Source organism: Aspergillus thermomutatus (genome assembly GCF_002237265.1).
Source record: "Aspergillus thermomutatus strain HMR AF 39 chromosome Unknown NODE_1, whole genome shotgun sequence".
Classification (NCBI taxonomy): Eukaryota; Fungi; Ascomycota; class Eurotiomycetes; order Eurotiales; family Aspergillaceae; genus Aspergillus; species Aspergillus thermomutatus.
Genome location: NW_020798048.1, coordinates 158,226 through 185,099, shown reverse-complemented (window position 1 = coordinate 185,099; position 26,874 = coordinate 158,226). Strand labels below are relative to the sequence as shown.

At 50.6% G+C, this 26,874-nt stretch overlaps 10 protein-coding genes across 10 annotated transcripts; 6 read left to right on the top strand and 4 right to left on the bottom strand.

Annotated features, from left to right (window-relative positions):
• Nucleotides 1-10: 10 nt before the first annotated feature.
• CDV56_109406 (uncharacterized protein) lies at nt 11-4,355 on the top strand (the record flags this gene model as incomplete). The annotated part of the gene is made up of 4 exons (XM_026763025.1): nt 11-133; nt 195-451; nt 2,811-3,416; nt 3,476-4,355. 4 exons carry the CDS (start codon nt 11-13, stop codon nt 4,353-4,355), a joined length of 1,866 nt encoding a protein of 621 aa, XP_026619047.1.
• A 1,774-nt stretch (nt 4,356-6,129) lies between these two features.
• CDV56_109372 (uncharacterized protein) lies at nt 6,130-9,419 on the top strand (the record flags this gene model as incomplete). Its single annotated transcript, XM_026762991.1, has 12 exons — nt 6,130-6,180; nt 6,243-6,282; nt 6,340-6,365; nt 6,443-6,773; nt 6,831-7,012; nt 7,065-7,347; nt 7,409-7,548; nt 7,599-7,729; nt 7,781-8,135; nt 8,198-8,314; nt 8,369-8,408; nt 8,470-9,419. The coding sequence occupies 12 exons, from the start codon at nt 6,130-6,132 to the stop codon at nt 9,417-9,419; spliced, it is 2,646 nt and encodes an 881-aa protein (XP_026619046.1).
• Nucleotides 9,420-9,710: 291 nt separating this feature from the next.
• CDV56_109352 (phosphoribosylaminoimidazole carboxylase ADE2) lies at nt 9,711-11,635 on the bottom strand (the record flags this gene model as incomplete). Its single annotated transcript, XM_026762971.1, has 4 exons — nt 9,711-9,907; nt 9,991-10,948; nt 11,002-11,099; nt 11,170-11,635. The coding sequence occupies 4 exons, from the start codon at nt 11,633-11,635 to the stop codon at nt 9,711-9,713; spliced, it is 1,719 nt and encodes a 572-aa protein (XP_026619045.1).
• A 335-nt stretch (nt 11,636-11,970) lies between these two features.
• CDV56_109341 (uncharacterized protein) lies at nt 11,971-13,548 on the top strand (the record flags this gene model as incomplete). Its single annotated transcript, XM_026762960.1, has 5 exons — nt 11,971-11,980; nt 12,071-12,176; nt 12,231-12,279; nt 12,338-12,989; nt 13,049-13,548. 5 exons carry the CDS (start codon nt 11,971-11,973, stop codon nt 13,546-13,548), a joined length of 1,317 nt encoding a protein of 438 aa, XP_026619044.1.
• A 429-nt stretch (nt 13,549-13,977) lies between these two features.
• On the bottom strand, nt 13,978-17,550 carry ctpA (Cu(2+)-transporting P-type ATPase CCC2; the record flags this gene model as incomplete). Its single annotated transcript, XM_026762928.1, has 1 exon — nt 13,978-17,550. The coding sequence occupies one exon, from the start codon at nt 17,548-17,550 to the stop codon at nt 13,978-13,980; it is 3,573 nt and encodes a 1,190-aa protein (XP_026619043.1).
• A 1,607-nt stretch (nt 17,551-19,157) lies between these two features.
• CDV56_109285 (uncharacterized protein) lies at nt 19,158-20,190 on the top strand (the record flags this gene model as incomplete). The annotated part of the gene is made up of 2 exons (XM_026762904.1): nt 19,158-19,416; nt 19,475-20,190. The coding sequence occupies 2 exons, from the start codon at nt 19,158-19,160 to the stop codon at nt 20,188-20,190; spliced, it is 975 nt and encodes a 324-aa protein (XP_026619042.1).
• A 706-nt stretch (nt 20,191-20,896) lies between these two features.
• On the bottom strand, nt 20,897-22,127 carry rgsB (putative RGS domain protein (Rax1); the record flags this gene model as incomplete). The annotated part of the gene is made up of 3 exons (XM_026762885.1): nt 20,897-21,133; nt 21,184-21,910; nt 21,973-22,127. The coding sequence occupies 3 exons, from the start codon at nt 22,125-22,127 to the stop codon at nt 20,897-20,899; spliced, it is 1,119 nt and encodes a 372-aa protein (XP_026619041.1).
• A 1,034-nt stretch (nt 22,128-23,161) lies between these two features.
• gcnE (histone acetyltransferase GCN5) lies at nt 23,162-24,742 on the bottom strand (the record flags this gene model as incomplete). The annotated part of the gene is made up of 7 exons (XM_026762858.1): nt 23,162-23,182; nt 23,245-23,952; nt 24,005-24,119; nt 24,180-24,388; nt 24,449-24,505; nt 24,562-24,656; nt 24,721-24,742. 7 exons carry the CDS (start codon nt 24,740-24,742, stop codon nt 23,162-23,164), a joined length of 1,227 nt encoding a protein of 408 aa, XP_026619040.1.
• Nucleotides 24,743-25,048: 306 nt separating this feature from the next.
• On the top strand, nt 25,049-25,458 carry CDV56_109232 (OST5 family protein; the record flags this gene model as incomplete). The annotated part of the gene is made up of 4 exons (XM_026762851.1): nt 25,049-25,151; nt 25,204-25,233; nt 25,298-25,352; nt 25,413-25,458. 4 exons carry the CDS (start codon nt 25,049-25,051, stop codon nt 25,456-25,458), a joined length of 234 nt encoding a protein of 77 aa, XP_026619039.1.
• A 193-nt stretch (nt 25,459-25,651) lies between these two features.
• CDV56_109222 (putative DNA repair protein Rad1) lies at nt 25,652-26,797 on the top strand (the record flags this gene model as incomplete). The annotated part of the gene is made up of 1 exon (XM_026762841.1): nt 25,652-26,797. One exon carries the CDS (start codon nt 25,652-25,654, stop codon nt 26,795-26,797), a length of 1,146 nt encoding a protein of 381 aa, XP_026619038.1.
• Between the last annotated feature and the right edge of the window lie 77 nt (nt 26,798-26,874).

The window sequence follows — 26,874 nt, the reverse complement described above, 5'->3', positions numbered from 1 at the left end:
CCCTCCATATATGTCCTTGAGCATTAATTCTTACACGGACAACGCGCAGTTCCTCATGGATGCTGGTTTGGCGATCCCGAATTCCAAGAATCTCAGCCTCCCTGAAGCAGCCAATATTGGAATTGGTGTTGAGGTAAGTTTGAGTTCTGGGCAGACATGCCTTCCAATGAGACGATATTCAGCGATTGCCTTAGACCGCCGCTCTTAGAATTCCCGGCGGCTGTAAGATCCCACTTCCAGACCCTGAAAGCTTGCATGTACTGAAAGATGAATGGGCGGTCGTTCTGGGAGGGGCGAGCAATGTCGGGCGCTTTGGCATCGAGCTTTCGAAACTCTGTGGTTACAAAGTGGTTGCTTCATGCGGCGCAAAGTCCGTTGAGGTGGTGGTTTCCACTGATGGAATGTCATTACATGCCATGATTATCGGTGTTTTGAAAGGTCAAAGCTACCGGTGCAGACGCAGTCTTCGATTATAAGACTCCAGTGACTGAGCAAGTTGCAGAGGTTCTCAAAGTCTTGAATGAGAGCAAACAGACTTTCAACGATGTTCTTGATGCCGCTGCAACGGGGCATGGAAATTGCTCGCCTTGCTTTCAAAGAGGTACCAAAAGGTCCCGAATTTTTCGCTACCACAAATGACGGGTACGGTTATTTCATTAAATCGAAGGCGCCCGAATTACTGATAACCTTCGTAAGGGTGAAATCACGCACTTCGAGGTTAGACATACTTACTGTATTCCGTTTTGAATTATAGGGAGTAATAGCGCTAGGGAGACCAATGAGTCTGTGGCCCGCTATATTCCAGTTCTGACCAAGTTGTTTGAGCTGGGCAAGCTAGTGCCTAACCCATAACTCAACATCGGCAATGGAGGACTTGAAACTGTTATCGAGGCCCTCAAGTATCAGAAATCCGGATCTGCAGGGTCAAACAAGGTTGTTGTGAAAGTACAGGACATTTAGAAACCGATCCTGGATTTGGATCGCTAATGTCAACCTGCCCAACCCCAGATTGGTAGCTCATATGTAAGTTGACAGGCGTAAGGTCTGTATAATAGATGCGTGTTACATATTCAAGTGCACCTTCCATGCATTATAGACAAGGGGCACAAACCAGCTCCCGATATTGATCTCTCGTTCCGGACATCCGACAATCTTCATAGTCAAGGGGACCAGGATGCTAGTGCAGTGGCATGACAGCCGTCTGTGTTGAAGATTGCTAATCCGGGACAGGATGCCCTGTCTGGAAGAGGATGCCCGGCCGAGTATATGCATTGATGCGTTGGTCTGTGGCATGCATCTGAATTCTGAAGCTCAGGATGAAGCTCCCGAATCATGCTCTATCATCTCCTCCGAGTGGCTTTTAGTATTCATTGAAGGAAAACTCGGACAGTTACTCTTATATTCGATTGTCGATACGGAGTATTCCAGCTGTTGAGCATGGTGGAGAGGGTGCGGGAGGTGGGGGGGTTCTTAAGAGGTGGGGAATTGGGAAAGGAAATCCGACGGAAGAGGAACTTGAGGAAGAGCCAAGTCAAGCAGGCTAGGAGAAAGATCAGCAGATGATGATTTCTTCCACTCCGTATCTACTACTTCCACTATCTACAACGGAGACTACTACTGCCTTACCCGTGTCACAACGGTCATGCTGCTTTGTTGGATGCACACCACTGCAGGCTAGGCTAACCCAGTTGGTGGCATAAACTTAGGTTGTCTTCAATAGGTACTTTCCCTTTGGTCAAGGTAACCCATTTACCGCTTTGCCTTGCCTAAACCTATCCCTTTCTAACTCCTCAGAGTATCTACCCAACTAGTGACTTTCGACGCGGAGCAAATCCGCTACCTATTTCTCCATCGATAACTTCGCGATTTTTCGGTGATACCACTAATATTTTACAGGATATGGTATTCGGCTTTTCTTGATATTGACATCGATAATCTCTTCTGCTGGGTCTCTCATCAGGGTGCTACTACAAAGGTACACCGTCATACAAAGCAAAAGAGATCCATAGGATACGGCCACCGGGCCAAACGTTCTGATAAAGATCGATTCCGAGGTATTTTTGCCATCTCTTTCGAATTCCTTATTCCCAAATATCATTAAGATAGTAGGTGAATCGGCCGCTATTTTGATCTCTTTTGGTCGCGCTCTTTACAGGCAAGACTTCTGATTGCTTGCGCAGACTACATTTCAGAGCTACCGTCCTTATATCTGACATGCTACATGCGTTTCACATGAAGAATCTCAGCGATTGTCCGTCCGCCGTTCGGTATGTATCTGGTGTCTCCGGACGTGTGATACTCTGTCACAACCTATTTACTAGTCTTCTGACATGCAGCCCAGGTAATAGGATATGTTAGAATGTCGGCAAACTCATTTCTAGACAAACCGCTTCTCAAAGTTAGTCGGCCGGTTGCCGCTTGTTCAAGATGCCGAACCGCGAAAATAAAATGCGATGGGAAGCTTCCTGCCTGCTCCGCGTGCGAAAGAGTAGGGAAAGCGAGCACCTGCTCTGGTGCCAGTGATGAGTTTGCTAGAGGAAAAGAGAGGAGTTACGTAGCCTCCTTGGAGGGCTACTGTGAGCGACTTGAAAAACAGATAGCAAGCCTGCGATATCGCAAGGAATCTTTATCAACGGATGAGATAGGGACTGTTCGGGAAAGCTCTATCACTTCAGTTTCATCGCCGGATTGTGTCGCACAATCACATCGCAAAGAGGTTTCCGACATTGATGACCTGGTTGGGGATTTCGGCTTTTTGTCCGTCCATCTTCGATTGCCCTCGTTGTTTCGCTGCTGACCAGCTTTTCCAGGTCCGTCAATGCCACCTCACGAGATTTCCATGGTATTACTTCGAGCACTTCTTTCGCCAATCTTCTGCTATCGTTGGCGATTGCCGAGCCGCTCCCGAAACTATCACCACAGCCATTACCCTCACGCCACGAGATAACACCCCTTTTGCGCCATTATTTCGACAACCTATACACACAGCTGCCTTTCTTTGTCGAGACAAGTTTTTGGACGTCTGTAGATGCCGTATATCAGTCTGGTGGTCGTTTCGCCAAGCCATTTGATCATTGGATCTTACGCCTTGTTTTAGCCACCTCTTCTGCGTCGACATCATATCAGCCTGGCGATGGAGATCATCAAAGGGCGTTATCTTTGATTTCTGGGGCGCTGAAATACGCCGAAGAAGTTCTTCGCCCAGGATCCGTGGTTGGCATTCAAGGGATACTGTTGCTTGCTCAGTATTCCTTCCTCGACCCTAACCACTTCCGCAGTTGGTATCTGGTAGGGACGGCCGTCCGAGCAATGATTGATCTAGGCTTGCATCAAGACCCTCCTTTGGAAGTATTGTCTACTCCTGATCGTTTAGATGTTCGCCGGATCGTCTATCATTGCGTCTACTGCTTGGATAGGTTTGTACCTCTACATCATTCTGATACGAGATCAATTTCACTGATTTGGCTGAGAACAGGGGGGTAAGCACCGCGTTGGAGAGAACACTTTCCTTCTCTGATGAATCTGTCAATGTCGCTTTACCCTCAGTTACCACAGCACCAGGCTTTGCTCTTGCAGATTCGAGCAATGTTTTCTTGCACAGTGCGCAACCTGCTTGGCATATGGTCAAAATTCGGCAAATAATGTCCACTGCCTATCAAAATAAGTACTACTACGAGAACGAGGCAGCCCTCCCAAATCCGACCTCCACCTGGAGCCTGTGCTACAAAGCCCAGGAATGGCTCGACAATGCTCCTCAGAACACTGCAGGGCCTTTTACTATTTTATATACACTGGAGTCGCTCTACACGACTGTCATCATTCTATCGCCCATGCATCGATTTATCGGGACATCTGACTATTCGAAGGTTCTGTTGTTCGAGCGTTGCATGGATTACATCCGCAAACTTCACCAGATTCTGGAAACGCCGAGCTTACTGCCATTGATGACATATCATGACATTCAGCGAGCATACCAGGTCAGCAGCCGGTTTCTTGACCTCTTGGACAGACATTCAGAACTCGTCTTGAATCCCTCGGTGCCACCGCTTCCCAACATCCCTTTTGAAACACCAGAGCCACCCATCATCAACAATAAGGACCGCGTGAACTGTCACGCACGCGCGATAGTGTGCCTGGATTATACTCAGGATCTTCTCCAGTACTGCCTTAGAAAATGGGGTATCGCAACACTTCTTGATACATTCCAGGCAGTTTCAGCGTCTGCTCGAAAACGGCTTATGCAGTCACCCGCGATTTACATACCAGGTGCAGGGCCTTATGTGGCCGGACCACCCTTGCACCCATCTGCGGGTGGTGGATATCCTGGCTATGATCTTGGCCATTATGGTCCATGAACGAGTCGAAAAGCTGAATACTGGGATGCGAGACGGTCGACTCCGACCCAGTCCGCTAAGCGAGTGATCCTATCCAATGAGGTACTTGTTGCCGTTCTTCAGAGAATTCTGTCGAGGACAAACATGGTAGCAGCTGGGTGCGAGATAACCTGTGTTCATTTAATCCAAGGTGCAGAATTGCGACTGTTTTGAGAGTGTAGGGGGATTTGGGCATAGAAATGCATGGACGTTTGAGACGATAGCATGATTGGCGTTGAAGTGGAACATGGAACAGCTATATTTTCTATCTCGATCTCTTCTATTTACAGATGCTTTCCCCTACCCCCCACTTTCTCCAGCCAGAAAATTAGATGGAAAAGCACCTGCAATTGGCCGTGATAGAGAGGTATTGGGCTGAATAAGGAGAGGTAGATAGTATGTAGCGTTGTAGACTACGGAGTGGTGAAATGGTGGACAGATCGACTCTTGACGTCAGACTGATGATCCACAAGAGCTCACTTTGTCTGGACCTTGACCAGGTCATCGCGGAAGGATTCCCAGCGCATCGAAACCTGCTCGGGATGGCAATAGACCACGTAGCCCATCTTATGGAGCTATGATTTCACATCGTTCGCAGCGCACTTCCTCTTTTTGCCAACCTCAAAACTCTAGACTACTTTGCTTCGTGGCTACGAAAACGATGCTCAGTGCCAAGACTTCTGGATTCAAGGTTACTGGGACCAACTACAATAATAGTGGGTACTCCGTACGGAGTACGCTAAGTCCCTACAGTCAGTTTAGAAGAACCGGATCGAGCCAACAAGAGCCCGGAGGCTTCACTTTCGTTTCTGCCTTGTGGGTTGTATGTAAACCGTGGGCCTCTTGAGGTTCTTGGTTACTGATGCAGATGTGGAATTAACCTCGATAGTTGACTCTGGCTCTATCATGTATTTCTATATGTTAGTGCTCAAGCTTTTCGTCATGCTTTGAACTCTGTTGAGTAGGCAATAGCCCTTGTTCATAACCTAGTACAGATGATGTCTTGCCCCCTTGGGCCTAGTTGCCTCTTCCCATCGACTGGTCGTCTTCAGCCAAGATCTTGTATGAGCTCATATTCGTCGGAACTCATCTGCTCATCCTGGACCAGATTTCAAGGAAAAAACAATGCTTGCAGAGGCCTCTCTTACGTATCGGTCCTGCTCAGGAACCCAACCAAAAGCAAGAGTAAGGTACCTAGGTACCTAAGGTAGTAGCTAGGTAACTCTCAGGTACTCCTTGCCTTGCCTTAAGATATAACCTCAGCGCAAAAAGACACACCACGACACGGTGACGTCAAGCATCCAGGGAAGGGTTGCAGCCTCCCTATCAAGATGTCACCCACGAACAACTTTTTTTTATCAGTCGTCTAGAAACTATTTAAATAGGTCACCATAATCCACCCACTTCCAAAAACTTTTGGCCTGGTCACTCTTAACTCATAGTTGTCCTGTCTTCCTCACCACTGATCTTCATACCTCAACTAGAGACATTCCTCTCGCCCTTCGCGTCCTCCATTCCGGTGATACCCCTGTGACGCGATCTTCGTTATCTGTTTCTCTTCTAGTTCACTTGAATCTATCTTCCTGTCTGTTGCTTGTCTCTTCTCTCCTCCGATTCAAAGTCTTAGCGGGTCTTATCTATCCCTTTCTCAAGTGACCATCGAGGTCTCTTGTGGCACCCATAATTTCTTCTCATCATTGTGTAATTGTCATTATCGATCGCTGGACATCTATTAGCGGTGCCAACAGACCTCATCATGCCGTCTAGAACTGTCAATCGTCCTATCGATCCCAAGCAAAAGGACAAGGTACGCATACCGCTGCAACCATAGACCTTCAAAGAAGGGCGCTGATGGTGATATTGCTCCAGGACATCAACCAGAAGCTGCAGTTGTTCGGGATATATCAAGGTAGGATTGGAGCACCCTATCCTTCAGCAATCATTTCAGGCTAACAGATTCATACAGCTTTCAAGAATGGCAAACTTCCATCGGTTAGTTCACGGATCATCCTCTCAAAATGCGCCAAGCCTTGTATATCGTGCATCATACTGACAAAATGCCTCTTTAGAACAAGCAATGTGATGTCGCCCTGAACAGTGCCATTACCTCCAAGGCCCTGTCCTCCCCTCCTAAAGAACTGTCCAGCGAGGGCCAGGTCCTGGTTCAGGATCTCCGAACGGTCATCGATCAAGCTAAGAAACTCCTCCTCAGCAAAAATGAGGGCCAGGTATTGCAAGAGTTTGTCTGGGAAGCTCAAAAAGTTGGCGCTGGCGAAGCACCAGGAAAGCCAGATGTTCCAGTGAGCAAAGAAGCAGCCCAGCAGGACGCAGATAAGGCCGTCGAAGGATTAAAAACCCTGGGGACTCTCCTGATCACGAATGGGGAGTTCAGAAAGCTCAGTAAGTGAAGTCATTTGGGAGTCAGTGCCCAGTAAGTATCGTGCTGACGCTTCACAGTGAGCGATGCTTTAATCATTGCTCGGGACATGGCTGGTGATGTCTCACAAAAAGCTGCCGAAAAGATTCGACCTTCACAGGAGCAGCTGTCCCAGGTCGACCAACCCGCTGAGGAGAATGTCTGGCATGAGAAGCCTGATATCCCAAAGGAACAGCTCAAGTCTCGCTTTCAGAGAGGCAAGGTAAGATCCTCTTCGGACAGCTTATGTGCTCGCATGCTCACTTCTCTTATAGGAAGAAGCTGGTGACGTAGCAAACACTGCGACACAATCTGCAACGGGTGGCCAGGACCCTTCCACTGCTTCTGATGTCGATGTCCGGGCTGGCGTCAGTTCGGCAGCCCAGAAGGCCAAAGAGAAGATCCCAGAGGATGTCTCTGAGCAATCGAAGAGTCGGGCCCAGGAGCTCAAGGAGCGGACTCGTAGCTACATGTCAGAGAAGATGCCTAGGGAGAGACGCGAGCAAGCTATCTGGCGATTGAAAAAGATGGTTATTGAAATCCAGGGTCACCCTGATTGTAAGCTCAATTCGGAAATCAGAAGCCTTGGATAGACACTAACATTGCGGCCTTACAATAGACCAGCAGGCTGTTGACACGCTCTTCTCTCTCGCCGAGAAGTACGGTCGCCACACTAGAGAGATCTCCCAACAAGGTGCCGGATCCACGAAGGAATTCCGTGGCAACGAGAGAGTCAGATCGATGGAAGTCAATCTGAGGGTGAGTGACCAGAAGAATAGCGCTGACGGTGAAGCTAATATTCTCGCAAGACTCTCATTGAACGATTTGCAAACAGCACGTCCTTGGATGATTTCTTCGATGCCCTCGACAATGTCTACCGCGACGCAGACAGGGACCCGGAACTCAGAGGCTGGTTCAAGAACATGGACACCTTCCTCAGGTAAGCCTGGCCCGCCAAGGTAGACTACACGGATGGTTCTGACTCGAACAGGAAATCCTTGAAGGAGCAAGGCTACATCATGGAGGAGGATTGCGACCGTGAATGGGACCGATTGTACGACCATGGTCGTTATCTGTTGCGCGACCGCTACAAGGATCATATTGATCGGATCCTTGATGAGATCAGATTCATGGGCGATCAGTTCAATCAAGACCCTCAGAATCGAGCATTCCGCTCAGCTTTGGAGAAGCTCTTCAATGACCTCGGTCGAGACGCTAGTGGCAATGTTGCTTTCAAGAAGCATCTGGTTAAGGATATCAGAGACGTCATCTTGCCATCGATCTTTGAGAACGTTCGCTACGTCCCTGTGCCTCGCATTGAGGTGTCCGATCCAATGGCCGACGTGGTGAGTCTACTTTAAGATCCTGTCTTTAGACTTCCAGGCAACTAATCTTGCAATGTTCACAGGTTGTTGAAAATCTTGTCATCGAGAGTGACAATCTGATGCCGAATGTCGTGGAATTTAGTAGTGATAACTATTTCCGCTGGGGCCGGAAGAACATCAGTAACAAGAGAGACAACAAGGTTCGTGATGAATTATCTGGTTATATCTGTTGCTCATACTAATTCCTCGCTCAGATCATGATCTCGGTATCGGGTATTCAAGCCGATCTCAAAGGTAGGTTCAATATTGAAACAGGACGATCTTATGAGATTATGACTTACTAACTCCTCGCTAGATGTCAGTTACTATATCAAGAAGAAGCAGGGATTCCCTTCAATCACAGACAAGGGTGTCATGGACATCTTCCTCGGTAACGAGGGTTTTGGTTTCAAGATCGCGGCCTCCACAGCTCACCAGGAGGACCGTCAGCACTTTATCAAACTGGACAGGGTGACAGTAAAGATTCACGATCTTGACATCAAGTTGAAGAAGTCCAAGCACAAGATTCTCTTTGCCATATTCAAGCCTATGCTCTTTAACATTGTTCGACCTACCCTGGAGAAGGTGCTTGAAAAGCAGATCCATGACGCCTTCGTCAAGGGTGATGCATTTGCCTTTGAAGTCCACCAAGAGGTTCAGCGTGCAAAGGAAGCTACCAAGGAGGATCCTGCAAATGCCCCCAACATCTACTCGCGCTACTTGGACGCTGCTCGCGCTAAGATGACCGAGAAGAAGCAAAAGGCTCAAGCAATCGCTCAGCGTGATACCAAGATCCAGACAGTCACTACTCTTCACGACTCGATGTTCCCTGACATCAAGCTCCCTGGAGGAATCTCCAGCAAGGCTACCGATTACACCGAGCTCGCACGCAAGGGAGAGCGCTGGGAATCCCCAATTTTCTCTATCGGTAGTGCCGCTGAGTCCAAGGACATCCCGAAACTCGCGCCCATCCAACGCAAGCCTCACCAGACGACAGAGGGTCGGCTGAGAGACAGGCCTGATGGCCGACCCACCGAGGGAGCCGATGGTCGAGCGACCGACGGTGGTCAGGTCGGTGCTGACGGATATCCAAAGACTTCGGGATATCCCTCGCGTGGATTCGCAGACGAAATGGACAACGCCTTCAGCAACGAGACCACAAATGGCCACACCAACGGCTATACGAATGGGGTCGCTGTAAAGGTTCCTACCGAGGGGCTTGCGGTACGAGGCACCCCCGAGGCCTTCAACCCACAGACTGCTTAGAGGCGAAATTAGCTATGAGGACAGATGTCCGTCCGGTCCCTTCCAAAGTTTCCTTTGTTCCTGACTAATGACGCATGTACTGGCTTGAGATATCATGTTTTCCCTTTCTGAGTTTTGTGCTTGCAGTATCTGTGTATGATCTTGTGCCTGCCGCGCTATGATCTGTATGACTAGTTCCGAGTACGTAATCTCTAATTCTGTCTTGTTCTTCTGTCATTCCTTGATATTCCGTAAGTCGGTAAAGTCATTCAGCCATTCTCATCAATAATCCAAGTAAGCTAGTATATTCTGTTACATCTGTTCAAAGTACTTTTCCCATCCGAGTTCCTGCATCTTGGTCCCCTTCTGCTCCATGTTCTCGTATCTAGCCTGCTCGGCATACGCCTCCACCTTACGCTGGATCGCAGGGTCGAATGCGCCAAGGATACGAGCCGCCAGGAGGGCAGCGTTGATACTGTTGTTGATTCCTACCGTCGCGACGGGGACACCTGTAGTGATGAAAAATTAGTGAACCGTTCACGGAAAAAAAAAAAAAAAAAAAAGGGGGGGGGAATGAAAGAAGATGACATACCTCTAGGCATCTGGACGATGCTATACAAGCTGTCCACGCCGTCCAGCGAGCTGCCCTTGACCGGTACACCGATGACGGGCAGGACGGTGTGAGCCGCAGCCATACCGGGGAGATGGGCGGCGCCGCCCGCAGCGGCGATGATGACCTTGATGCCGCGCGCGGCCGCGCTGGCCGAGTACTCGGCCATGAATGTTGGGGTGCGGTGGGCGGAGGTGATGTCGACGGCGGGCTCGATGCCGAAGTAGTCACGGAGGAGCTTGAGGCCCGGAACGAGGGTCTTGAGGTCGCTGTCGGAGCCCATCATCACGGCGACGGTGGGGGCGGGCTTCGACGGGCCGGACTTGGCGGGCTGTGTCTTGATGTCGCTGCGCTGGGAGCGGATCTCGTCGACGACGTCGATGAGGGGCTGGATGTATTTCTCGGCTTCGTGCATCGTGGGCGCGGTGACGGTGATGTGGCCCATCTTGCGGCCGGGTTTGGCGGCGCCCTTGCTGTAGAGGTGGATGCTGGCGTTGGGGATGGAGAGGGCGGCCTCGGCGGCTTTGAGGTGGGTGTCCGGGGCGGCGCCGCCAATGATGTTGAGCATGATGGACGGTTGGCGGATTTCGAGGCTCTGTACGGGAATGGGGAGGTCGAGGATGGCACGGAGGTGGGCGTCGAACTGGGACAGGGCGCATCCTTCAATCGTGTAGTGGCCCGAGTTGTGGATGCGGCTGGCAATCTCGCACAGCATGATGCTGTTGTCTTCGAGGAGGAACATCTCCACACCGAAGACACCCTTGCCGTCAAAGGCTGCGACAGCCTTGCGGGCTAGCTCCTGAGCTTTCTGATTGATGGTGTCGGAGACGTTGCGGGCAGGTGCGTAGACGAGCTTGCATATCGAATCTTCTTGTACTGTCTCGACTGTGGGGTATGAGAGGACCTCGTCCTTGGTTTTCACAACCATTACGGCCAATTCCTATGAGTCGGTATTAGGTAGAAGTCACTTATAGAGTGAATAGAAAGACCAACCATCTTGAAGTAGGCCCATTTCTCAGCGTACAACGGCCGGTCCTTGAGCGCTTCAAGGGCCTCAGGGATATCGTCCTTGGAATTGACACGGAAGTTTCCTGGCGCCCATTGTCAGCCACAAAAGAACGTTCTATACAGCCTTTTCTTGTCCTGTTCTTGTTCACTAACCACGTCCGTCATAGGCCATAGTCTTCGACTTAAGCATCAAGGGATAGCCAAGCTGCTCGCCGACCTTGGCGAGTTCCGCCGGTGTGTTCTCGAGCAACTCCCGGTGCTCCGCCATTGGTATGCCATATTTCCGCAGGTGTTCCTTCTGGTTGAATTTGTTCTGGATTGTTCGGATCGCTTGCCAGCTGGGCTCAACCTTGACCTCCGAGGCGATCTCTTCAAGAGCGTAGGTATCAACATGCTCGATCTCGGCCGTCACAACGTCGCAGGTCTTCGCCAATTGCCGCACAGCTTCACGCTCCTTGAATGAGCCAGTTACATGGCCATCGTGGGCACTGATTTGTTTCGCAGGGGAGTTATCGGCGTCCAGAACATTGACCTGGATGTTGAGTCGGTTCGCCGACTCAACGAGCATTCGCCCCAATTGACCTCCACCGAGGACTCCCACCTTTGGAGAGTTCCACATTTTGACAGGACCGACGATGGAAGCTAGGATATTAGAATTGATCTGTCTCAAAGGTCATTCACCCGACCACAAGGCTTGCAACGTCTGGGGAGAGTGAAACAAGGCCCCTCCTGCCCGCCGTGGGGAAATTCGTGACTCCATCGAAAAATTGGCCCGATAACCATCACGTGACGCACCGATAAGCGATTACTGCAGCCAATCACCAGCTTCGACTGCCGGGAGAGCCGCTCCCCACGCGTATAGCAATCAGTTGCATTAATTAACCTAGAGCAAGCAACTTGCGTCTGGGGACGTACCTCAACAACTGAGTGACGAGAAGGAAGCGTGGGGTCACAATGTCACTGGGTAAGCTATTTAGATTGTGTCTCTTAAAGTGATCATCTGCCCATCAACGCGCTTTGCGTTGATGGGCAAATGATATCCCTGACCACACAGCTTGGGACTGCCATCATGAGCTGCTAGAGCTATCTTACGCTGACATTGGCGCAATTATAGATGAAGACAGCTTAGAGACGGTCGCCAATGGCGGCTCGATGGATTAGTATGGGCAACGACCTGTCAATGTATCTATATCGAGTACTGACATCCCGTCCAGCGACAAATGGCCCGGCATGATCGAGCCTCTCCTCGAGCGACTAGAACATGTGCGCAGGCTCTATTCATCCGTCGATACACTCTACATGGGGGCTGACAGACAAATAGAATGTATACAACGCGTTTCCCATGCCCAAATTCCACGCCGAAACCCAATCACCAGTCGCGCAGCAGCAGCCATCTTCTTACCCTCCCGCTGCTTACTCGCAAGAACCCAACTCACTGCCACCGAGCAGCAACAAAGAGAATACCCCTCCAACAGAGATAGAGAATCCCTCACAGTCGACAATACCCGCATCAACTGCCACTCCACCTCCATCGAGCGAGCGTGTGCCAGACTCCAAACCACAGTCGTTCGTCGATTCCTCGAACGATACCCTCCCCGCACCGCTTATGTTCTTGCTGGATTCCATCAAGTCAACATTGAAGACATTTTTCGCATCTAAGCCCCCGCACACCATACAGAGACTTGCAGAATTAGTTCTCCGACCCAATGCACACTATCGAACCCTCCCTGCGTACCTGCGAGCCGTCGACCGAGTTGTTTCCGTCACAAGTACCGCTGATGTATTTCCACTTAAAACGGAAGCTGGCGCTGGCCAGACCAATGGCGTCTTGAATGGAGGAGGGCATAGCTTCATGTGTCCAGATCATGCCCCGGGGAGTGATGAGTCCCTGGGTGGAGCCTTGCTCACTCCGATCCCTTGGCTGACCGGCGCATCTTCCCCGGGCAACGACGGTGGAGCTTCTCTCAGCGAAGGTAACGCCCTCAGTGACTTGTCTTCATACCTATTTCCTGTTAACACTCTTTCTTCGTAGGTCTAGTCTCAGGTGATTCATTATCGTTGGTCACGCAAACATCACAATCAGAGCAGGTGCAACAACAGGTTCAGGGCGACACCGCTTCGCTTGCGACAACACAGGGCCAATCCTCAGCATCGGCAGCAGAAAACGAGACGATGGGTGGTACTAGCCCCCCGCCAGCCGATTCGTCCGAAGAGATCCCACACGCTCGGGGCCCGCCGATAGTAGGAGTACAGGATATGGGGCTGCAGGACGGCAAGGGACTCGAAATGACTTTGACAAGTGACGCAAATGCGCTTGCGAGCCAGTCGTCGGCGCAGACCGAACAACCTAATACCACTACTCAGGAACAAATTGGCGACCAGGAACCGGCATCTCGGGCAAATGCAGACGGCGACGGGGATATCCAGCTTGACGATGCGAAAGAGGCGGGGGAACAATCGGCTCCTGCCGCACCAGCGGCAGCAGCAGAAGCTGAGCAAACTCCCCAAGCGACAGAGAATAAAGATGTTTAGACGCTGTTTGCGTCGAATGTGTTTCTTGGGCTTGCATTGTTTTATATTATGATGATCAGGAAATCTATGAGCGACAGTCTACAGGTCATATATTGACTATTGGCCTTCAATGATGAATGATATGAAGTGACTTGACTATGTGCGACTGCAGGACTATTCCATAGCTTAGGACTATTCCATGGCTTCAAGTACTACTGCTTCGTACCCTTTGGATTTTGCATGAAACTAGCGATGCAGTTGTAAAGATGATGGAGACGCCGGGAACTCTCAACGACAGGTATCAATGAACATCTGAAACCCTCTCCCCGAAAACCACATATTCTATCCAATCATTAAAAAGCCGTAACAATAGACGTCCAAACCCTAGCCATGAACAAATGCACATGAGACAAAGCACCAAAAAACATGCAAGAAGAGGAACAGAGGTAATTAAACGACAGGCTCTACCGTCTGAAGAGGGACATAGCCATCGTTGGTGTCTAGTGTTTGCGGACTCCGTCCCGTGACAGTTGACCAGACTCTTGCGCTTGTCCGCCTGGCCCACCCCACTGGGCCTGTACGACTGCCGGGATCGGAAACAGAGAGGGCAGCCGCCCACCAGTTCTTCCGGGAGGCGTGGATGCTGGCGCCGCCGAGCTGGACTTCCTTCTCCAGCTTCTCGGCGTCCATCCATCTTGGACGTTTCCAGAATTTCAGGAGCAGGCTGCTAACGACAACGGAGACGCTTGATGCTGCCATTGCCGCGCCCGCGGCCATGGGGGGAAGCATGAAGCCGCCGAAGGGCAGGAAGAGACCCATGGCGAACGGAAGGCCGATGACGTTGTAGAGGCAGGCCCACATGAGGTTGAGCTTGATGCGTCTGAAGACTGCGCGGGAGAGCGACAGACTGGCGGGGACGGACAGGAGATCATCCGGCCGCATGAGCACGATGTCGGCGGCTTCCATGGCGACGTCCGTTCCCGAAGCAAGAGCAATCCCGATTGATGCAGTTGCCAAGGCCGGGGAATCATTGATTCCATCGCCTACCATGGCGACGCGGTCACCGGACTTTTGCAAGGAAGCGATTATGGATTGTTTGTCTGACGGGGAGGCAGAGGCGTGAACGGAATCGGAGGGTATACCAACGGCCGAAGCGATGGACAAAGCAGCAGACTGGGTATCCCCAGTGATGAGCGAAGTTTTGAGCCCCATGCGATGCAAAGCAGCGATCGCAGCCACGGCAGTCAGTTTCACAGTGTCGCGGAGCAAGATAGTTCCGGCGAACCGGTTATCGATGGCCACATGGATCTGCGTGATGCCAGCGGTAGTCTTCGGGCTGGCGGTGAGCTGATCTTCAGCTTCAACAGATTCAGGAATCGATACACCTTGAGACTGCAAGAAAGCGGCGTTGCCAATCACAACACGATACCTTGTCCGTTCTCCATTGAACGCGGGCTCAATAAGCGCAGATATCCCCTTGCCAACATGGGCATTGAAGTCACCCAAGCTGCCTGGTAGTCCATCGCCCTCGGAATGGCCTGATTCCGCCTTTGCTGCTGAGAAGATGGCCCTGCCGATAGGATGCTCACTGTTCATCTCGGCGAGACCCACGATCAACCACCAAAGTTGATGACGCCCTTCATTGGAGGCCCAATGACGTTCAATTCTGGCTTCTGCAACAGTCATCTTCCCCGTTGTCAGGGTCCCAGTCTTGTCAAAGACAACATGGTTGACTTTAGTCGCGCCTTCAAGCACAGCACCACCCTTGACTAGAATGCCCTGCTGTGCACCGACGCCAGTACCAACCATGACGGCTGTTGGCGTGCTGAGGCCCAATGCACACGGACAAGCAAAGACGATGACAGAGATGCAAAGCTTCAGGCAAACCATGACTTTTCCGCCACCGCCTTCGGCAAGGAAGATACTGGGAGGATGGGGCAGAACGTGACTAATGAACATCCAGCCAAAGAACGTGATGAGACCAAGGCTGATGATAGCCGGAACGAAGTAGCCAGCAACAATATCCGCCATCCGCTGGATAGGAGCCCGGCTTGTCTGCGCGTCCTGAACCAATTTCACAATCTGGCTGAGCTGCGTGTCCTTGCCGGCTCGGGTGACCTTGAAGTCAATCGAACTAGTGCCATTCACAGTTCCGGCAATGACGGTACTGCCCTTCTTTTTGTGGATGGGCAGCGCTTCACCAGTGATCATGCTTTCGTCCACATAACTTTCACCTCGAATGACGACCCCGTCCGCAGAAACTTTGTCACCAGGGTGAAGAACAACTATGTCGCCTACTTCAATGAGTTCAGTTGGGATCACTCTGTGACCTGGACCAGATCTTTCCGCGCCTGATGATGCCGGCTTCTTGTCATCCGGGTAAACTTTGGCGGTTGCCCATTCCTCAGCGAGCTTCTCAGCTGCAATGGGATCATCATAAATTGTCGTCATAGACGGAGCCAGGGACATGAGTCGCGAGAGAGCGGCTGACGTTTGACCTTTAGCCCGGTTCTCTAGCCATCGTCCGAGTGTAATGAAGGTGATGAGCATGGTGCTTGTATCAAAGACGGTGCTGGGCCGTTTGTTAGCCATTGAGAACATGGTCACAAGCATGATGAAGACACTGTAGAAGAAAGCCGCAGACGTGCCCATCATGACAAGAACATCCATAGTCGGTGAGCGATGCTTGAGTGATTTGTAGCTGGTCACGTAGAATCGGTTTCCAATACCAAACTGTACGGGGATGGTGAGGAACAAACATAGCACGTCCCCCAGGTACACGCCTGCGCATAATGGGAGCTTGCCGAAGTCGAGCATCGGTAGATACATGGGAAGCAACATGTTGATGACAAAGACGGGCACCGCGAATGAGACAGAGTACAAGAACGCACGTCGCCACTCTTGGACCTCCTTGGTTTTGGAAAGAGATTCCAGTTGGGCGTTGGTGTCATCCGACTCAGAGAGCAAGGCATTGTAGCCGGCAGCCTCAATCGCCTCGACAATGGAACGAATCCCAATTTGCGCGGAATCATACGAAACTGCAAGCTTGTATGTGCCCATATTGATGGACGCCGAGCAGACGCCCGGTCTCCGGAGAAGGGAGTCTTCTAGATCATTTGCCGCGACTACATCGCGCAAGCCGTGTAAACTTAGGCTTACATTGTTCATAGAGCTAGACGTCGACAGCCTAGCCTCTGAAGAGATGATAGCTGCATCAAAACCCGCATCTTCGATAATTGTGGTGATTTGTTGCGGTGAGAGAACGGTAGGGTCATGGACGATGATAGCGCGCTCCGCAAGTAAGCTGATGTTGCAATGGACCAAACCATCAACACCATCGAAGGCACTTTGCACGCTGGATGTGCAAGCGCCGCATGTCATGCCATCTATAGAGACGGTTGTGGTCATGAGACGAGATTTAGCTTCCGAATTCTCCTGCGAGCCCAGAGGGCCGTCCTGCGGCGTTGAGGTTTCCAGCACCGTCGCGCCGAAGCCACGATCCTCGATAATGTCCGCGAGCTGTTCAGGCGTGATCACGGAAGCATCATGCTCCACCACAGCTCGTTCTGATAGCAATGAGACGTTGATCGATCTGACGCCTTCCACTTCCTTGAGTCCTCCTTCCACAGCGGAGGTACAGGCACCACATGTCATCCCTTCCACCGCCAACGTCGTGGTCGAAAATCGCGGCGTCGGATCCTGCGCATCTCTGGGGCTATCGGCTTGTGTCGACGGGCTGTCGGTGGAGATGATCTCAGCATCAAAACCACAGTCTTCAATTTTTTCGGCTATTGTTTCCGCAGGTATTAGGGTCGGATCATGATGAACGACCGCTCGGCCCATCATCAAGCTGACTGACACCTCTCCTACACCTTCCAGACCCTTGAAGGCACCTTCAACAGCGGAAGTACATGCCCCGCATGTCATTCCATCCACCTTGACTGTCGTGGTCGCCATATGCGCTGGAGATCGGCCAGTGGGGGAGCCACTATCGTCGGCGCGTATAAGATCGGAGGCCGCCATCGCGCGGGGAGTGATTTCAAAAAGCTACGCAACGGAAGCTTTACGGCAGCGCGTTACCGCATGAGGGCGTTTGTTATGGAAAGGAAACCAAATTAATGAAAACAGGAGACCGCAGTGCGGCGCCTACAGCGAGCTGGGGACAACGTCAAAGATAAGTAGCGGAGAAAAAGGTCAATGGAGGAAGGACCGGGACGGATGTGGTCGGAAGTCCGCCAGCATTTCATCCCTTTCTTGATTTATTTCTTGAGGGCAGCTGGAAGAAACAGCCGGAAAGTCTTGGCTAGAGGCCCAGAATGCATGAAGAATTAAAAAATAATCAATCAGCGGCAATGGTTGTGGTTTGGCGCTATTATTAATGTTAAACTAACCAGCAAGTACTATCTCGGATAAATAACAGTGTCACCGACCAGGCGCTTCTGTACAAAGTACTGAGTAGTCTAGTTTGGAGTATGCTTTTTCATTGCTTTACCAATAATGTCACATATTTGCAATTCATTCTGGACAAGTCTGTATGGAGTACACAGCTCTTGTGGGCTGGACATTGTGAGACCTTTTCAGTCCCCTCTGTGATCAAGCTGCAGTGTCACCTTTGCAATGCTTGACCATGCAAGGGGACCATCACCGCTCCTTGGTCTCTTGTCTTTGATCAGCGCTTAGTGTCTGACTCAGAATCCTCAAACAGCCTCAGTAATTCGGCTCTCCAGCTCAGGAAGACTGAACGAGATTTCTATGTCTGGTTTTATCGATTCCGTTGCCGTGTGATGTGGCTGATGTGCGTACACTATTGTCGACATGCTACCATAATTAACCGCCAACTTCCATTATCGAGGATAGATACAAGTTTGCAAAGGCTTCAAGGAGAAGGTGATTATTGAAGGTGCCATGTGCAATTGCAATACAATTTACGATTGACCATCATGAAACAATCTCAGAATCTCTATCCTGATTAGGATCTTGTCCAGTTTCAACTAAAGTGCTGCTACTTGTCATGATACAGTCTAACTCCTCAGATAGCCGCCTTAAATGAACCAGGACTTGGCGACACCAGATCATCCTTTGGTCATCAAAGTCTCCCGTCTTCGTTTGACTTTGACAAGCTTCATGCGAGATATGGTCTCGGTCTTTCACGTGTCCCAGACACTTTCTACGGTTAGGTAGAAGCAAAAGACTTCATGATGCTGAGGGGAAGGGAATTGAGCTGCTTGATTCACAGAGTGGGATCCTTTCCAATTCACAGTGCCAATGTCGAATCGTACGTAGCATCAGTGATCAACCTAGAGTAACACAGAGTACAAACCTGGAGATTATCTAACAGAATCATCCTTGAATCCGAGCTGGGAATCTTAGGATGAGAGACCTTGTTTGCATCAAATACAAACAACCCGAATTCGGATGACAGTTGGATAGGTATCATCATCATCAACAACCCCCACTGCTATCGATATCAGCTGTATTCTATCAGAGACAGCTCCATGTGCTGACTCTCGTGTACGACTCTTAGTCTCTCACATCTCAATCTCGCCTTGAGTGTAGGTTACGCTTGACTTTCTCGCCGAAAGAGCTGCAGCAGCTGACCTCCATCAAAGCACCAGCCAACCAAGACCCAAATGGATCAAATACATACTCGGGCCATCGAGGCCTTGCAACCCTTCATCCACCTGGCCAACTCAAACAGTGCTACCTCCCCACGATTCGTTGCGAACCTAATCACAAATGCAACCTCAAATCCGCACACCTACGTCTTCGCCGAGCTGCTGGAAACGCCTACAATCCAAGCCCTCCGCTCCCCAGACACACCAGAAGAGTTCCAAGGCTACCTGACCCTCCTTGAAATCTTCGCCTGGGGAACATGGCGGGACTACCAGAGTAAGCACGCAGCCCGTCGAGCTCAAACATTAGGCTTATAGTACTAACAGCCCCTCAGCAACGCCCAACCTCCCCAACCTCCGCGCCGAACAAGCCCTCAAGCTCCGCCTCCTATCGCTCCTCACCCTCTCCGCAACACTCAAACCGCTCACATACAAGACCCTCATGGACGCCCTCTCCATCTCGGCCCCCGCTGACCTCGAATCCCTCGTCACAACTGCCATCTACTCCTCCCTCATCACCGCCCGCCTCTCCCCCGCCTCCGATCCCCCCTTCGTAAACGTGACCTCCGTCGCGCCCCTGCGCGACGTCAAACCCCAATCCCTGCCGACAATGATATCGCTTCTGACCCAGTGGGAGAGCCGCTGCGGCGACGTCATCAGCGACATTGAGGCCGAGATCGCCAAGATCAAGAGCAATGCAGCGAAGCGTAGGGCGAAAGAACAGGCGCGGGCTGCTCTGCTTGAAAAAGCGCTGGCCTCCGCATCTGATGGGAGTGCCAGGGACGCGGCGGGAGGCGGTTCCGGTTCCGGTTCCAAGAAGCTCGGCGGAGCGCAGCGGTTTGGACAAGGAGGCGGCAATAAGCGCGAGTTCAACGCTGATGACCACGATGATGAGGATGATGGGTACTGGGATAATGGCAACGATGGCGGTATCGATCTACATGCGGCTGGTTCGCGTATGGATATTGATGAAAGCGCGGGATCTTCTAGATTAGCGTTGGGCGGAGCTGGCGCGAGACATGCGAAGCGCATCCTCGGAAAGAAATCCTAATGTAGGAGTCATTGTCTCTCGGGGCCCTTCGATTGAGATGAACAAATACAAGACAAGTGACAATGGACCTCGAATGGTCATTACGAGCTCATGATGTATCTTCTTCCGGATGGTTTACTGTTCTGCATAGAGCCATCATGTCAAGGTCACTTACGAATGCAATATCAGCAATCGATCGAGGTTTATTTGCCATTAAAGTTGCATTATTATAGCAGATTAGCGGACCAATGCCTGAACACCAAAAAGTCTCACCAGCAGTCATTGAAACTGAACATCATGCAAGATAGGCAGAAATGGGGTATTGTAAGAAGATGAAGAGGTTGAGAAGCAATCAAAAAAGAAACATTCACAAAACGGAGCAATGAAGCCAACGTGGCCTTGAGCCGAATAACGGAGCGTCAGCCAGAACCATGTACCACATTTTGCTCGCATCGTTCCAAGCGTGAGGCAGGGCTCAACAGAGCGCGACCTGGATGACGGTATCCTAGAGTGTCCGGTTTCGAGAACAAGCAGAGTGGCTAGCCTATGCAACCGCTGGTTGGCCGGGCCGAAAAGAAGGCCTGCACTGTGGTGTCAGTCTCGCGTAGCACAGCTGGGCTCGCATGATAGAACCATAGTCGCCAGAATTATTTCATAAATCAAAGGGGTGTCGGAAGGTTAGGCCTGGTAGAGCGAACGTTTGCTGGATAGCCTGAAAATGACCAGATCAGAGCATAGTACCGGGAACAAAAATGAACAGAATGCTCAGTGCGGCAGTGACCAGTAGGGCGATGAGTAAGGTTGCAATGGCTCGTTTATTCAGAAGCTTACGAACATAAGGCTCGCGGATTGGAGCCCAGTTCATGAAAGTGTATTCACTGTACCCCAAAAACGCCATTACCGGATCGATCTTGTACTGGTACGAAGCTATGAAATATGCAGCCACAATGAAAGGCAAAATCACCTGGTCCGTAATTAGCAACAGTGTGCAGGAAACATGAAAGAAGGACTTACCCAGCAACGAATATGCCGCGGCTTGTCTCGTAGGACAACGTAGAAGGCGCCCCAGAAACCACCGCCAAAGCTAACCAAAGCGAAAGCCAAGCGAATCACAATGGTCAGCGGAACTAGATTACCCAAGGCTTTTGCCTGCAAAAACCCGGGGTATGCGTCGCGTTCCATTGCTTGGAAGACATAATCTTTGGCGGGGTCAAACACTTCCGGATCGTCTCTCCCGTCATCCTCAATCAGATTGATTATCGTGGACACCATTTCTTCCGGAAGGACGATCTCCCTTTCAGCACCGGGTAGTAAATATGTGTACAGAATCTTCTCTGCAGACGCGCGAATATCATGTCGCGTGACTGTATGGCCAGGGGAATTCGATTCGTTCTGTGTCCCGGAGCTTGGACGAGGCGGTTGTTCATTGGAAGGAAGGCGAGCAGCGTTTTGCGATCCGATGCTACTCTGTGGTGAATGCTGAGATGTGTGGCCATCAGAGCGAAGGAAGGCCGACAGCCTTTGATCGGCGTCCTTGTCCTCGTAATCACGAAAGCCATGGCGCAAGCCAGAGGGGCCAGCTTCAGTAAGCGGGATATCGCCAAGATGTTCCAAGGTATCCAAAGCGGCGGATGAGCCTTTACTATCTGCTTTTTCAAGATCAGGCGTCGCAACTAAAACAGACCGACGCAGTTCGCGGACATAATGGCGACATAGCGACATGTGTTGTGATACATCGAGCCTAATTCACTTCGAGGTCAGAACTTTCCCGTGATTCATGACCGCAGTATTCAATGCGCATACCAGAAATCCAAGTAATCGACCGAGCGCTGCTGGTCTCGCATGTATATGTAGAAAGAGAATAGATCGACAGGAGCTAAAGTGCGACGGCTGAGGACTTCAAACAGAGTTGGAAGCCGATTCCTCTGTTCCAAGTCCAAAAGTGACGGCGACGCCATTGTGAGGGAGGGTGATAGATAACCGACAAGTCAAAATCAATAAGTGATCCAAATGAGCGCGATTTGGCGTGAGATCAAGAGCGAAAAAGTCGGAAATGATGGAGGATATCGAGTTGGTCCAAGAATAGGAGTGGCCCGTGTTTACGTTCCACCAACGTCTCAATAATAAGATGGCCGGCTCACGATTTAACAATCGCAATGAATTAGAATATTAAAGAATGACTGGAGGTAATTGAGTCCAAGTTAAGACATGACAGCAATGAACGATAGATATTTGTGAGCCTAGGACTGTCAAACTCAGGAGCCCCTGGAGAGGGCGCCTGAAGTGGGAAGAGACGGCAACGCAGATAAAAGCAACAATCCTCCAGCTGCCCACTGGGCACGACAACGGACGATAAGGACAAGGAGAAAGGAAAAAGAGGAGGAACAGGGCGCGCGTCGTGATATAATAATTATAACAGCAAAAGAAGGATGGTGGATCGCCCCGACCACCTGCAAAAGAGTCAGCTTATGCCTGCCATCTCGATGATCCACAGCCAACAAACGGCCCGCCCCAAAGTTATTCCGAAATAACGACCCACCAGCTAATGATCATCATCAGTTCACCACGTTCTCGTCTGCTGGCGAAGAGTACACGCAAGGGAGGGATGAACTATGATCGGGTGGCTAGATGCAAAGGACAGCTGCAAGTTCACATGTTGTGATAGATCATATCTCATCTCAATGCGGCAGTTCGCTGAAAGCTAAGCTCCCTTGCCGGATTGGACTGCTTTCCAGCCTTTCTTTTCGTCTCAAGAGTGCCTCCGGAATAGAGCTTACAGCAGAGGTTCGCCTGGTAGAGAATGAGGAATGTACGAAGTGATGTTTGTGATATTGCCATATCATTTTGTTCGGTCATCGAAGGCTAGAAAAGGCCAAAATGCTCCCCCATGCATCAATTGGGTATTTGCTCGTTGAATAGAAGGATAAACGCCAACCAAACCAAAACTCCGTCGCTTCAAGATCAGAAAAGGATCGATCAACCATCAAATACCTCAGTGCCCATCGGCCAGATGCTATGACAAAGTCAGTACGAGTTGCTATCCCCTCAGGAGGACTATTCAAGAGAGATACTTACCGACCACTCCGGGATGTTGCGAATCTGCTGCCACATAAACTTTTCCAATTTATTCGCGCTCTTCGCATATGGCGTACTCTCATTGTTGTATTTCCGGCAATTGTCAAAGATCAACATGGCATCTTTGATGAAATCTTGCGGGGTCGGATACATGTCCTTCTCATGCTTCTCTTCCATCGTCGATAAGTCCATTGGCTCTTTGATGACTTCGTAGTAATCAGGAACTTCATCGCGGTTGACAGGCTGAGTGAACGGCCACGCAGCACTGTGGTTCTGCATGTCGTTGAGCAAGTGCAAAAGCTGGTTGTAGTTCGGCCCGTGGCGTGGTTGCCGCGCCAATTCATCCATATCCGGTGACCATCCGGATTCCTTAATGGCTGGGATACTCAAAGGATCGATCTTGCAAGCTCCGTGTTTCCATTCCTTTGGCGGAGGGTGGATAATATGCGAACGGCTGAAAGCCCGTATTTTCGCCTGCACCGCTTCCTTCTGCTTCAGAAGCATGCGACCCGCTTCCAAGTATCGAATCTTGGGGAGCATCGTACACTGCATGATGGTTCCTCCCTCGTAATCCTTGATATAACCCATCCATATAGATTTGTCCAGCGTGATTTCCTTGGTGAATCCCTGCTTCTTGAAATAACCAATCGCGTAGTTGTCCGCATAAGTCAGGAAATGCATAATGGGCGAGGTCGCTTTCACATAGTCCTGCGCTTACAGTTAGTATCACTCCTGCTGCAGCTTTATTTCCTAGCCATACCTTCAGGTGTGACATCAAATGCGCACCGTAGCCCTTGACTTGCTGGTCAGAAGATATGGCACAAAAGACGATTTCCGCGAATTTGCGGCTATTGAACGGCCGGTAGGTGATTCCCCTAGACGACATTGGTAAGCTCTTCAAGAAACTAATACCAAGCCATTTCTCCCGCACATACCCTACAACCTCTAATGGGTGCTTCACAATAGCAATAGACAAATGCGAACGATCATAGACAAGCCGTGCGATATAGTCCTTGGGCATCTTCGGAAGCTGCTTCTGAAAGATGCACTTCAACCCGGTGAGAACGACGAAACTATCACGCGAGCCATCATTATTCACCACTCGAAACTCGATTTCACCTCGTCGTTCTTCTAAGACAGCGGGCTATTGTGGGGAACCATCATCAGCCTCCCCGTCGAATCAACATCCACCGGTGAAGCTTACCTTTTCTGGGAAGGGAACGATTCTCAGCGGTGGCTTTCCAAGAGGTTCATCTTCGATCTATAAAGAACCACTGTCAAAAGGGCAACCAGAAGGAATCTAAAGTAGAGACAAACCTTTGGCTCTCTTTCCGGAGAGTCAGTGCGCGCCTTTTTAATCTGTTTCTGGGAATCCGGGGAAGCCGCATCTTCCGAAGCTTTCCGCTTGATACCTGTATCTATGGTCAATCAAGTCTGAAAACCACAGAAACCAACACAGCTGGCTCGCGGACTCACTCTCTGATGTAAGTGCCGGCATATTGTGCTCGATATTTCTGTTATAAAGCTGTCTTCTTTAACAGCCTGTACCCAAGCGGCGCCGAATTGCGGTCTCCGCGATATGGGCGGATATGGGGAGGGACCTAGGATCGGGACTATGTTGATCCGAGAGTGATTGGGCCAGATCAACCATAACTTAGCTTGTCGTGTTGCTTCTATCTAGAAGCTCTGCGATGGCCGAGTAACGTAGACTAGTTGTTCTTTTCCATTACAGACATTAATTGCTGTATCAGCTGTCCGATAATTTGATTTCGCTCAATTTGAAGTCTATAATCAGCTTATCCTCATGTCTCTGAACCAAGTCTGGGAGGCAGCCTCCGCAAGCCCTTACTCTCCCCTGATATCGAAAGATCACCAGTTCTTCGTTGGCTTCAGTCTGCTGCTGAGCGGTAAGAGGGTTATGACCTTCGTCAGGATTGACAGAACTAATTGGCCCTGTAGCATTGGTTCTTACTGGTCTTTTCGGTCTGAGTATGTCTCGTTCTGCGCATCCAAGTCAAAACTGGGTAATAGCTCACCATTGCTCGCCAAATAGACCGCTCCTTCCTGAGCATCGCATCATTCGGGGTTCCGGCGTCATTGGCATTCGGGTAAGCTGTGACAGTTTATGATTTGGAGCCATACCCGTCGCTCATATAACACTTCTACAGATTCGGTGCCGTATACATGATCTGCGCCGTTGGTGTCTACGTTTGAGTGAGCTCGCATACCGAATCTTTCTATGTACTATAAATCGGAAAGTTGAAAGACAAAAGACGCGTAACAGGGCGAGAGCTGTTTTACTAGACTCGCCTTTACAAGCCCACCAGCCTGTTCCATAATCAATCTTTCTGTGCTCACAGTTTTATGCGTTTCCCTGGCTATCTGTACAGACGAGAGTCCTAGGGCCATGGCGAATACCGAGCCCATCTTTTCGGCTGTCTCCAGCAACGCTCACCAGCTCTATACTCTGCTGCAATGCATCGGATTCGTCCCAAAAGCCACTGTGCAAATAACTCCAGACGGAATCCGCTTTTCGGCAGAGGAGACCAGAGTGATACAAGGACTTGCCTTTCTCGACAAAGCGCTCTTCACTAGTTATACCTTCAATCCCCCGAGGACCCCAAGCAATGAGGCCAATGACGCAGACCACCATGACGACACCGCAGACACCACATACTACCCATGTTTCGTGGTCTCACTGTCTGCCCTCTTGGAGACGCTGAAAATCTTTGGCATTAATGATGCGTCGTCTGGAAGCTTCAGCAGAGCAGTCAGCGTCCAACCGCCCAACCCTTCAGCATCAAGCGCATTCACATCCCCCGCACTCCTCCTCGACCGTTCCTGCACATTACAGTACTTGCACGAAGGCGCTCCGCTGAGCATCACCCTCTCCGAAACCGGAGTCAAAACAACCTGCGATCTGACGACCTACGAACCCGAAGACACCGAAACCGACATTCCTTTCCAGCGCGACGGCATAATAATGAAAATTATCATGCGTTCCCCCTGGCTACACAACGCCATCACGGAGCTCGGCGCAACTGATCCCACCGTCCTCAAACTCTCGGCCTCGGCGACACGAGAACCATTTTTCGCTTTGTCAGGCTCCGGTGGTCCGCTCAGCGAATCGACGGTTGAATTCTCGATTGAACAGCAAAACCAAAATAGTGGCCCGTCTCAAACACATAAAGTACTCACCGATGATGGCTCGCGAGCGCGGGCGAAGAGAGCCAAACTCGCTCCTACCGTCACCGAGACCTTTCTCGTCAGCCCGCCATCTTCCATGGGTACCCGCATCAACCAGAATTATCGTTTCTCCATGATTCAAAAGGCGGCTCGCGCTATGGCAGTAGCCAATAAAGTGAGTATTCGAGGGGATAGACAAGGCGTCCTAAGTCTTCAATTCATGATTGAGTTCGACAACAATGGGCATGGTGGCGCAACTGGTGGCGTGCGGCCTTCGGGAGCATGTACTGGGGGCACTGTGACTTTCGTGGACTTTCGTTTTGTACCATTACTCGACGACGATGATGTTGATCTTGAAATGGATTAGGGGGTAGTGCTTTGGGTTCGGCGATATGTTTGGTAGAAGCTGGAAGAAACGTTGATTCCATGGTAAGGACATCAATA